Source organism: Diabrotica undecimpunctata, chromosome 8, assembly GCF_040954645.1.
Source record: "Diabrotica undecimpunctata isolate CICGRU chromosome 8, icDiaUnde3, whole genome shotgun sequence".
Classification (NCBI taxonomy): domain Eukaryota; kingdom Metazoa; phylum Arthropoda; class Insecta; order Coleoptera; family Chrysomelidae; genus Diabrotica; species Diabrotica undecimpunctata.
In genome coordinates, this window is record NC_092810.1 from 62,680,533 (window position 1) to 62,693,656 (window position 13,124).

Genomic DNA, 13,124 nt, shown 5'->3' on the forward strand with positions numbered 1-13,124 from the left:
GTTTTATACAAAATATATGTAAATTTAAATGTAAATGTGTCAAGTGCCATACGATAAATAAAATAAAATAAAGCTATGGAATTAATAGCTCGACAAATTTGCTCCGCCATATGTTGACCTTCCTATTCGGGATAACAGTAAAATTTGTAAATACAATATTTTCGAAAGTTTTGATATAAAAGAATTTGAGGCTGCACGCAAGTCTTCAAATTCTTTGGCTCCAGGGCGCGGCCAAATTACTTATACCATTATATATGAATTACCTCTTATAGCTAAACAAAGTTTACTAACAATTTTCAACGATTGGCTTTTCAATGGAAGACATGTTGATCATATGAACGAAATAGCTATCTGTTTAATTCTTAAACCTAATTAAAGATAAAACACTATCCTCTTCTTACAAACCGATATCATTAATGTCTTGCATATGTAAGACATTTGAAAGACTTATTAAGGCTCGGTGAGAATGGCTTATAGAATATTATAGTATTCTCCTAAGTACACAATATGGATTTAGGGCTGGTGTAGGTACACTAGATGCACTATCACATTTAGTTACCGACATTCGAATAACGTTTTCCAAAAACAATTATATTCCTTGTTTGGGAAGTATGATTAAGGGGCCTATATGGGCAGCGATATTGTTCATCTTTATAATAATCGTTTTATATATATTAAAGATCAATTAAACCAACTACATGGTCGTAGAATAGCTCATATAGGTCTCCCACAAGGATCAGTTTTAAGTCCGTAATTGTTCAACATATTTTCAGCAAGTATTCATGTAATTTTTGACAATTCAATCAATTCGCATCTATACAGAGCGTAACTCGGGATACTGATTGCCTGGAGGCTCTGGACTATCATGCAAAAGGTTAATATTTCGGTAACAAATCACGGACTAACCATTTCCCCTGACAAAATCAGCCATAATGATATTCTTTAGACATGTGATTCGTACGTCTGACAAAACCAATCTGTCTGGATATGATATACCTATTGCCAAAGAATATAAATATCTTGAAATTCTCCTTGATTCAAAACTTTTATGTTCAAAACATGTTGAATATATAAAAATCAGGTATAAATAAGGTCTTAATATCCTTAAATGTATCACTAATCGTAGATATGGTGCTGACTCTAAAGTTGCACTGATGTTTTACAGAGCCTACATGCGATCTATTGTAAACTATGGTTGCATTCACTGTGGTGCCGCCAGTAAAACATATTTATTAACTGTAGACCGCATTCAGTTCCAATATCTAAAAATATGCTTGGGTACCATGAAGTCTACTCCTTGCCCTGCTCTACTTGCTGAAAGTAACGAAATCCCCCTTCAAAATCGTCGAGAAATTATGGCAATTAAACATATCCTGAAGCTAAGATTAAATAATAATAATCTACTTAACCAACTGTATGAGTTATACTCGTATATTGAAAACCTCTGAAATAAATATTGGCACATAAAAAATTTTCCTCCACTTGCTGATGCTTTCTTAGAAACTAACGAGTATTCTAATATCTATGGTAGAGAAAAAAGATTACCAATAAAAGATTTTCAGATAATATTACTTAAACCAAAAGTCATTATACCAAAATTCACAGGATCTCCTCAAATAAACTCTGTCTTACTTAAATCCATATTGGGTGACATAATGATCACGTAATAATGTATACCGATGGTTCCACAAGTGCCACAGGTTGTGCAGTTTACATTCCACATAAAAGAGAATATTCGAAAATTAAACTTCTATCACATTGTTCAATATATACTGCTGGCAGTAATTGAAAAAGCATTTACTCAAATTAAATAAAGCAGTTATATTATCAGATTCATTATCGGTCATTAAACGATTAAACTCAAATATGACTCATCATAACAGAAATTGTATTCCTTGTGCTATTAAAATATATATAGTAAAGATATTACAGTGATTTGGGTAAAAAGTCACACTGACATAAAGGGAAATAAACTGGTTGACCAGCTTACTAAATATGCTGCCCATGTTGGACTATATGTACCTATATTCACATTGGAGGACTTACAGCAACATTATAGTAACAGAATTTTAATAAAATAGAAAGAAAATGGAAAAACAGCAACGAACTCAAATAATCAGTATTATACTATGCACTACCTTACCACAAGATATTGCCTATATTTTTAGCGACAATTACAAGTCTGAAAACTAATCACGGCGCATTCCCAGTTCACTTAGCTAAGTTAAATATTATCCCTTCTAGGGTATGCTCATGCGATAATATATCACAATATGACATCAATCATATTCTTTTCAAGCGCAATATCATATAATGAAACAGATCAGCTGTATTCAAAACTATCAGATGTTAAAATTCAAACTCCCATAAACATCACTCATTTATATGAACTAATATGTAACTTTCTCTCTAAAGCTGGTTCTTCTCTTCTTCGCGTGCCATATCAGAATTATCCGACGTTGACGATCACCATTGCGAAGGCTTCTCGATCTTCTGCAATATGTAATAATTGTCCTGCATTTGTTATCTGTGTCCATTCACGAATGTTTTTCAACCAAGAAACTTGTTTTCTTCCTACACCTCTACGGCCCTCTATCTTTAAGGATCAGTTGTAATATTTTATATCGACTTCCCCTTACTATATGTCCCAGATAAGACATTTTTCGATGTTTAATGGTCTTTAGCAGTTCTCTATCATAAAGCTGGTTATATTATTTAAAAACAAATATCTTATTGTTAACTAAAGGACTAAGTTTAATGTTAGTTAATATGTATATAGTAAATATGTTTTTAGGGACGAAGAACAGACGTTAGACACAAAACCATATTCACTCTCTTATCTTCCACCACTCGATCAGAATTAATTTTTGCTAATACAAATACTGCAGTGTAATACTTACTTCCTTCTCCATCTCTAAATGTAGGTGGTGGTGGTGATTTTATATTATCCAACTCCTCTTGGTGTGAAAAAATCCAATCCATCGCTCTCTCAACATTATTTTCAGTTGCCTTTAAGGCTTTGGTAGCCTGTTCTGGAGTGAATCCCATAGAGGCAATTGTAGCTAAGGCATCTGGATTTGGGACAAATTTAGTATTTTCGGTACCGGGAGGCACGAAAGGATCTGTGAAATCCGCATCTGCAATATGTTCCATAATCCAAGCGGTAGCCGGTTCCACGCCAGCATTTCCACTTTGAAATATTGCTCGCTTACATGCGTCTATTGGAAAACCTAAAAATGAAGATTATTAAAGAACTATATGTTTTATTTTGTCTTTTAAAGATTTAAGTAAGTGTTTTAAATGCCAGTTTAACCCATCTTTTTCCAAGGATAAGAAAACGAATGTAATTTTACAAAATTAATTTTATTCGTTAATGAAAAGCACAATTAACCCTTTGTGTACTGGTGGGCTAAGCGTTAAGACACATTTTAAACAATTTTTATGCTGTAGCTTTGTGTTCCTTGCGCTTAGACACAGTCAATGCGTGGATTGTCGAGATCCCCTCCAACGACTCGCACATCAAATTTTGTTTCGCTGACCGTTGATAATACTTTTATAGTGGTATGTTTACAGTTACGTAGCACGTGGTTGATGGTGCTGTAATATTTATGAGTTTTTCAAGATTTTTAATAAAATGGCCGGTAAGTTTTTCTAAAAATATATTGTATAGGTAACCTATATTTGTTTGTATTTGTGTGGTGATGTTCATTGATGAATTTAGTACATTTTACACCTTGTAATTATGGTGGTGGCAGTGCTGGGACACAAGGCAAATGAATGCTTTTTTGTCCCACGCAAAAATAAACATTCCTATGCCGATTTGGAACGTATGTCTGAAGAGGAAATCTTTACTCTTTGAAGACATTCCATCTGATCTAGATTCAAATATTGATGACAGCTTCGATGACGATGAGGAAACAGATTTAACAACAAATATGAATCAAAGTATTTTTGATATAGAGTCTTTGCCGATTATCTTGAAGACAGAAATATTTTGTTTCAAATACAATTTGGACTAGAGATCCCCAAAATTGTATTCCCTATAAAAAAAAATTTAATGAACCAGTTGGCCCCAATATTCCAGAAAATATTGATTCTCCTACGGATGTATTCCTTCAACTCTTTACAAAGGACCTTATTGATAATATTGTCTTTCAAACCAATCTATATGTGGTCCAAAATAGCGACGGTGACGAGAATAGATTTACACAAACCAATGCAGAACAAATGCGGGTATTCTTAGCAATGAATTTACTAATGGGAATAAAGGGACTTCCTAGCCTGAGAGACTACTGGTCTTCCAGAGCGGATCTTTGAGATGTGTATATTAGTTCTTGTATGCCAAGAGATCGGTTTGTGTGGTCGCTCAAAAACTTGCATTTAAACGACTTTAATTCATTTAATTAACGATTTCCCTTCAACCTAAAAGATATGAGGCCAACTATGACAAACTATATAAACTTTTGAATTTCCTGAATCATCTATCAGAATCGTTTTTTGCTTGTTATAATCCCTCAGAAAACCAAGCAATAGACGAGTCAATGATAAAATTTAAGTTCCTTACGTCAATATTTACCAATAAAGGCCGTAAAAAGAGACTGCAAGGTCTGGATCAGGGCCGACGAATCCAGATTTGTATGCCAGTTCGATGTCTATACAGGAAAAGTTGCTGATGCGACAGAAAAAAAAATTAGGAGCTAGAGTCGTAAAAGATCTTACTCGTAAATTGGTAGGAAAGGGCCATAAATTTATTTTGACAATTTCTTCAATTCTGTGGAACTAATGAAAAACTTACGCGAAGACATAATTTACGCGTGTGGAAAGCAAGAAAGGGAAGACAGAACACACCAACGGATATAATAGCGGACAATCAATTAGCGAGAAGGGAGTCGGATTGGCGAGTTAGCAAAGATGGTACAGTTTTTATGAAATGGAAAGACCGAAAGGATGTTTTGTTTATAAGTAATTATCATAATCCCGAACATATTGGAACAGTGTCTAGGAAGAGAAAAGATGGTATTATGGAGGACATTGTTTGTCCAATACTAGTCAAGAACTATAATGCTAACATTACGTTGAAGATGTTTAGGTTCGCAGTCATAAACGGACTTATTGGCGCCCAACCTGACGTACCAAGAAGAGGACCCAAAAGAGTTAATGGCACTGAAGTAAACCACTTCAAGCGCACGGTACCCTTAGAAGTCCGATTTGATAAATGTGCACATATGTCAATTCACATGAAACCAAGGAGATGTGCCCTTTGCATCAGTCGAAAAGAACCACACAAGTCTTCCTGGAGCTGTTCAACATGTAATGTAGGACTGTGCCTTAATGACAAAAAAAAATTGTTTCTCTTTATACCATTCAAAATAAAGTTCTACTTTTGAAAATATTTTATTAACCGACGCCTAGTGTCCTAATACTTATGACACGGTCTATAGCCTTTGTTAGTTGATAAAAAAATAAAAAATACACACTGTTATTAAAAAAAATGATTTTATATAAAAAACCAAAAAACTTGTTAAAAGTTAAAAAAAAAATAGATCCGGCGTCAAAGGGTTAAGGTAAATTCATCTTCAAAACTTAAAAGAAAAAGAGTGGTGCATATACTATACGCACCACTGGCTAAATCTGTTAACAATTGTATTGCGAAAAACAATTGGCGTACAAATGAACTTTGCATTTTTGACACGTGTATATTGTATGATTATGACATACTCTGCAACGTCTACATTTTTCTTGTTTAAAAATAACGTGATCCAGATGATCTTTGCGAAATTCATTTGGTACATTTACTGGAACCGCTCGAGATTCTCTGGTATTTTCGAATTTCAAAGGTCGCAAAGCCGGGTAAGATCTAAAGTCGATTTGCGACATTTGCTCTATTATATATTTTCAACGAATCGACGATCAAATTTCCCATAAACCATTTCTTTACCATAACCATTATCCGGTAGTTGGATACACCATTGTCATGAAAATCTACACCACCCATGTTTTTATTATATCGGTAAATAACTGCAGGCTGTGGCACACTAACAATTTGTTTGTGGTCGGCTGTATCTCTTTGCAGTTGTTAATGGTTCGATATGGTAATGAGTGCTAATCAAAGTAACTATTGAGTTATCGTAGTTATTATTTTACCATCTTACTAAAGAAATGTGCGTATTCTCCTCTAAGTAAGAGTCATAACAACCCCTAGGACTTTTTTCATAAGGTTTGAATACTGTCGAGGACACCGTTTTGTTCTATCTGCTCTTATAGTGCTTGTTGCAAAGAAACCCTTGTTTTTTCAGTGTTCGAAATAAACCATAGGATGAGAAGAATACAAAGTGCTTACACTTATACGAAACAACAGCAAAAAGGAGACTTATTTCTTCTTAAATTTTTTTCCTTTTTCTGAAAAACTAGAGGTACCCTTACGTGATTTTGAATATGACGTTCAAATATTATTCAGTTTATTATAACTTCAAAATTCAAAATTACAAAATTTATTATGAAAATTGTTGTCAAATGGCGAGAAAACCGTTATTTCGATAGGCTGTTGTTGCGTGTAGGCTAAGGGTATGGAGGGTTTGCTGTTCTGTCAGAATGGATGTAATTATCGATGGAATATTTAAATCTTCCTCTTAGATATTCTTGTACTTTAGACAAACGATATTTGTGCAATCGATGATAATTATGAACTGAAACACATCATATTCAGTACATAAAGAGCAGTACGGATTTATTGGCAATGAGATTTACTTTCTTATTCGCATCCGGTCATTAAGAATTAATAGCAGACGATTATAAGGTAAACCATATTTATCTATTTGGAACTTTCTCGCTGAAGGAACTTCAGACAAAACCTATGACTATTTTAATAGCATATAAAGTAAAACTGTCGCTATAATAAATGTAGATTTGAAGAGGTTTCAGTGAAGCTACTTACCCATTTCCATTAATTGGCTAATAACTCCTTCATCCATAGACGGAGCTGGTGGTGGTACTTGAAGTTCTGGTAGTAACTCTTCCGTTGGCTGAGGTCCATCTCCACGAAGGGAACTTACGTCTAATACGTCGGGCATTTCTATAGAAACGTCCAACTTGATTGGGACCCAATCTTCCCTCAACATAAACTTTTTGAGGTGGATTACCAAGTAATCAGGAAATGATGACAACCTAGTTGTTCTAAAATGAATAGGGAAATGATGAAATATATAAATTGTAATACTTCGTGTTGGTATCATGTGACGTCACGGGCTATGACGCGAATGACGTGCAACGGTAAGTAAATTAGATGAGGTATATATAGGTATTAATAAATAAAAAATACAAAAAAAATAGAAAAAGGAAGCGGAAACAAAATAATAGTTGTTTTTATCTTTTCATTAATTTTTATAAAAACTTACCATTTTTCGGCGCTTATTTTCGCCGGCTTTAGATAATCCGTACAATTATCCATATTGTATATTATCTAAATACACTAGCCCAAGATAGTAAAGAGGCGCGAGTTCCTGATGCGCAGTTGAGCATTGTCAAAATTCGAAAAAGAGGGGGCAGAGTGACGGTTAATTTTGTGCAGTGTTGTAACGTTGTGAGATAAATATGGAAAGTGTGCGAAAACGACTTCTAAATAATCAAATGCAAGAAGTAATATATAACGTTATAAAATGTACAAAAAATTAACCAAAGTAAAAAATTGTTAATGTATTTAAAGAAAGTGCAGGAAGATATTGCAGGAATGACAGGTATTTATGTAGGTACTACTGAATAATTATTTCTTTTAACCTAATCTTATTCTAAGGTTTAAATAAAAAGAATTGTTGGTAGTAAAGATAGTTGAGTTGATATTGGAGTAAAAGAGTTTCCTGTATAAGTATCATTTTCACAGTTTGTACGGCTTTGGACAGGATTTGCTCTTATCTTATTATTAAACCAAAATTTCGGAAAGGCCGTCGGAAATTTCTTCCAGCCGGAGATATAATGCTGCCTAACTAATTTTAAAACATTAATTTTTAATGGTTAACTATGCGCTTAAAAAAGGGAGCACGCAATCTACTCTGTATATATTAAACTCGAGCGTTAACAGTCCTCTTCCTTTGAGTATACATTTTGGTAACAACAGGTTTTAGGGTGTGTACAACAATTTAATTTTTTCTCAACCAACGAACAATTAAAACTGGCTAAACAAATACGCAATGTTTGAAAAATGTCAATTACGGCGTTTATCAACCACGGTAGAATAAATAAATTGAGTCAGACCAAGAAGAATGTGAATAAAATCAATTACATTATTACATCCATGTTAATCCATACAAATATTAAAATATACTTACTTTCTTGCCGTGACATTCTCTTGAACAGCCGAACTATAAAAATTGTTTATAAGTTCTGGTTCGCTAAAAGATTCTAAACATGAGATAAACCGAATTTTCGGACGAACAATTGCGTCTGGTTCTAGTCGTTTGCCTTGTTTTTCTACTTCTACTTTTCGGGCTTCGTATGCAGATACCTACAAAAAGGAGAACCATTATTTACTTTAAAAAGTGTTAAGTATACCTCTGACGTATCCGTCTTTAATGAGCTTAAATAAGAAGGAACAGATATCCGCTAAAAATAAAAATTCAAGAAATGAATACAAATTCACAGAATATTAGCAGATATGGAAAATGATTACGCAAACAATCATAATTTCCAGCGTTTTCTGTCGAAGCAATCTTCAGTTTTTAAATCTCTAGCGGTCATTGCATCTTCGACATCTTCTCTCCATGACCGTCTTGGTCTCCCTTGTTTTTTTCTAGTGGGCGGAGTCCATTTTTTTATCTTTTTTGGCCATCTGTTTTTAGGCATTCTATGCAGATGTCCATAGCAGTTTAGTCTTTTGGCTTCGATAGTATCTATTATGTCTAGGTCAATTTCCATTTCTCTCCTAATGTCTACGTTTCTCACCCTATCAAGTCTAGTATGCCGGCAACATCGTCCCCAATAGTCCATTTCCATTGCCTTAATTTTTGATATGTTTTTTTGATTGATTTCTTCGTTCGGAAGTTCGGCGCCGTACAACCTAATACTTTATAGTTTTTTAAATTCGGAAAAAAAAATTATTATTAATTCTTTATTAATAAAGTTTTATAAATTCTTTTATTTTCTTTTGTTATTTTATTATTCCGCAATAGTCCGTGTAGCTGTCTAGTGGCTGCTCTTGCTTGGCCAATCCAAGAATGTATTTCTTCGTTAATATCTGCTTTTGATTTTATAGTTCCTATTTCAATTTGTAGGCTTTCTGAATTTTCTCCTGTAACTAAATACTCGGTTTTTTGTATATTAATTGTAAGGCCCCACTTGGTGTACTCCTCCTCCAGTTTTCTAAGCATAGTCTATATCGCTCTCGTCTTGAGCTAGAACGGCTTGGTCGTCATCGTCGTATCGTATACAATATCTCGTCTTCGATTGGAATGCCCATATTTTCTTCTCCACACTGAGAGCGCCTCATTCAGATATATTTTGAAGAGTGTATGTAGGTGCTATGCAGCAGAATTGCTTTAGACCTTTACTAATAGGAGTTTCTTTAGTTAATTTGTTTCCAGTTTTAATGTTTACCGTCATATTTTTGTAAAGATGTTGTACTGCTTTTATATATTTTTTTATTTATTCCTTGTGTTTCCATTTCTACCCATAGGATTGAAAGTGGTACACTATCGTATGCCTTTTTCAGCTCTATAAAGACTACATGAGTTGTAAGGTGAGAGCTAATCTAATATATATATATATATATATATATATATATATATATATATATATATATATACATGTTACTATAAAGTAATCGTTCTTAATGAACTTATGGCTATGACTGTGAGAGATATAGCTACGAAAGTTGGTGTGGGAAAATTAAGTGATTCAAGAATTTTAAGGACATTTCAAGATTCCGGATCATCTCCAAGAAGATAAAGAAAATGAGGGCGCAAACGGAAAACAACTCTACGAATTGATAAAATTCTAATAAGAAATAGCAAACTAAATCCAAGTAAGACAAGTCCAGGCTGTCGAAGAGGTGTATTGGATTATGGTAATGAAGTGAGTAGCTCAACTTCTGGAAGTTGACCGGAAGGAAAGAAAAGCAAAAAAACAATTTCTAACACAGAAAATGATGAAAAAAACGCTTAGCATGGGTCAAAAAATACAGATCATGGACTATGGACGACTGGAAAAACGTGATTTCAGTGATGAATCACATTTATTTATGGAGGGATATAAATCAAGTTTTGTTAGACGAAGTGAAGGATAAAGGTTAAAAGTATTCTAAACAGATATTTTGGTTATATAGTTGCTACTAAAGGTATGATGAATTCTGGCAAATACATTGAAATATTACGCAGAAGGATTGTTCCATTCATGAAAATATTTGACGGAACATTTCAACACGACTTGGCCCCTTGTCACAATTTGAAATTGGTCCAGACTTTTACGAGGAAAAATGAAGTAAATCTGCTTGATTTGTCTGATAATTCACCAGTCCTAAATTCCATTTAGAACTTATGGCATATTCTCTAGAAACGTGTGGCTAAGATAAATTGCATTAAAAAAGAAATGGAGAGGTCATTTCTACTTCGTACTAATATATAGGTTTCTCAGTATACTTATAATATGTAATGACTAAAAGCTACGGTTTTAGAAAACAATTAGGCAGAAATGAACGGCGATGAAGAGAAAGGAACAGCGACCCCTGAAAAGGGAAAAACTGAGGAAGAGGAAGAACCCATAAACACCTCTTTACACAGTTCGTGTAAAGAGGTGTTTATGGGTTAAATTACTGCGTCCTAACCGCAAACGCGGGGGGTAGGGATGGTTGGTTCGGTATCACTAATTGTTTAATTTCTTTCAGTTTACTTTACGATACACTCCACATGTTTTGCTTCGCACTAAACCGTTTAGATTTGATTTCCGATTTCAAATAATAAGTAGAAACTTCGTTATTGTGAATGGAATTCTAGCTGAAGGATGCTGAGCGGGCTAGCTTGGTCTGCTTCTTCATTTCCTTTTATACCGGAATGCTATGGGAAAACATAAAGTCGAAGCTTTTTTTCGTTTAGATTCGCTATTTTTAATTTAATCTGTAAGGCGATTGAATTATTGGTATATAAATGTTTGATAGTGTGAAGAAAGCTTAGTGAATAGGTGACTATGAGGGACAAGGTAACTTTTTTTTATGGATAAATGGCTGTATTAATACACACAACTCTGCAGTGTACAATGAAGTAATGGGTTTGGATTTAAATTTTAAGGACGTATCTGGTGTGAGAATAGCTGTCAGAAAATTGAAGATGCAGGTCGCAAAGACACTTTCATAAAATGGGGGATCTAATCTTGTTGAAGAGAACGTGCCTTTAAATCGATCCGGGAACGTATTGGTATAAGTATGATGCCTTTATACTAGCTATTTTGAAATCATATGTGAGATAAAGATATTTATATTTACATTAAACTTAGGGATGGTTCTCCTGTTAGGCATTGTAAATTTTTTACTGGTTTCTAAGTTTCTTAGGTTTTCAATGCTGATATTTTGCAGGAGGAATAAACTATCGCGCCATAGAAATTTGGATCTAACTAAAAATTTATATACATGTAATAGTGTACTTTGATCTTCTCCCCAGTTTTTTCTAGAAATAGTTTTCTTCATAAAATTTGATCCTGCTTGGGATGATAATACAAAGTTCCTCTGTATGTTTTTTCCAGGATAACTTTTGGTCGAAAAACTATCCTATAAATACCTAACAAACGGATATTGTTTGTGAAACTGAGTGTTTGATTATATAACTTCAGATGTGTTTTCGTGTGAATAGAATACATTTAATTTTTGTTGGTGAAAATTGTAATCCGATAGATTGAGACCATCATTCTAACTTATCGAGAGTCTGTTGTAAATATTTTTGAATAGATGTAAGGTTTTTCCTTTGACAAATAAAGCTAGGTCATAGTCTTGCTTAGACATAAAACTAAGTCATCGACCTACAGTCTTCTTTTATTAAGTGGTGAGCATTGATTAAGTATGTCATTGATGGATATTAGAAAAGTTGTGCTTATAACTTATTCTTGTGGTACGCCGTTCTCTTGAATTTTTTTTTATTTGAGGTAACGTTCTCTGAACGTAAAGATAATTCATAATGTGGACCTGACGTCATAATTTAGTGACGTCGATTTACGGACGAAACAATAATATCAGGCATTGGCAAAAACATGAAGTTCTCTTCAGTGGGTTATCGTAGCGAGACAGAGACGAACTAGTTTTTTGCGTTAGTGAAATAGCTTTAATATTTTAATTTTTTCTGTGAAGAATCGTTTTTAATATTTTATAGTGAGGTGCTATTTATATTCACTGCGTTTCAAGTCGTTTTTAATATTTTACAGTGAGATCCTAAAAATGTAAGTTAAATTATGTTTATTTTAATATTTTTTTGAAAATAACTTATATGTTTTGTACACTTACGACAAATTATTGAATTCAAAAAATTCACTTTTAAAAGTGTGTAAAATCTGATAACTTTATTGTTTATTTTAATATTTTTTGCAAAAAATTAATATGTTTTGTAAACGCCTATGATAAATTAATGAATTAAAATGAAAAGTTCTTTTAAAGTGTGTAAATCATTTAGTTCCTAGAGTGTATAGAGCCAAAGGGGCTCAGCTAGAAATTAAATGCTTTACACACTTTTAAAGTACTTTTCTTTTCAATTCATTTTTTTGTAAATGTTTTTCTTAAACGTAACTAATATTTAACATTTTATCTATTATCTAAAACCTAGCGGTTTTACAGGGAAAGTAACAATGGAAAAGTGGTCCATGGACAAGGGAGACAAATTATTTTTAACGTTTATTTATTTATGAAACGGGAAAAAGATTTGGGATATTGCACAACTCCTTTGTCCCTAATAGAGTGAGTGGCTCAAACAACTGGTACCTCAGAAAGTACAGTGAAGAGGATAATTAAGGAAGGTAAAAACAAACCAGCAACTTCACAATTTGTATCACCCAGAACAAGTATTTGCAAGCCCAACCCCAAGTCATCAGTCAATCCATTTGAGGAACACGTTATAAGAAATACCATTTACACGTTTGCTACTATCCACAAAAGAAGACCT

General features: G+C 33.5%; 1 protein-coding gene across 1 annotated transcript in view; it reads right to left on the reverse strand.

Annotated features, from left to right (window-relative positions):
- The window catches only part of Usp5 (ubiquitin specific protease 5), a 68,218-nt gene that overhangs the window by 2,923 nt on the left and 52,171 nt on the right, over positions 1 to 13,124 (reverse strand). Inside the window, exons 7-9 of the mRNA XM_072540381.1 lie at positions 8,322 to 8,497; positions 6,935 to 7,173; positions 2,901 to 3,230 (exon numbers count right to left, since the gene is read on the reverse strand). Coding sequence (XP_072396482.1) covers positions 2,901 to 3,230; positions 6,935 to 7,173; positions 8,322 to 8,497 — 745 coding nt within the window. The remainder of the gene's footprint in view (positions 1 to 2,900; positions 3,231 to 6,934; positions 7,174 to 8,321; positions 8,498 to 13,124) is intronic.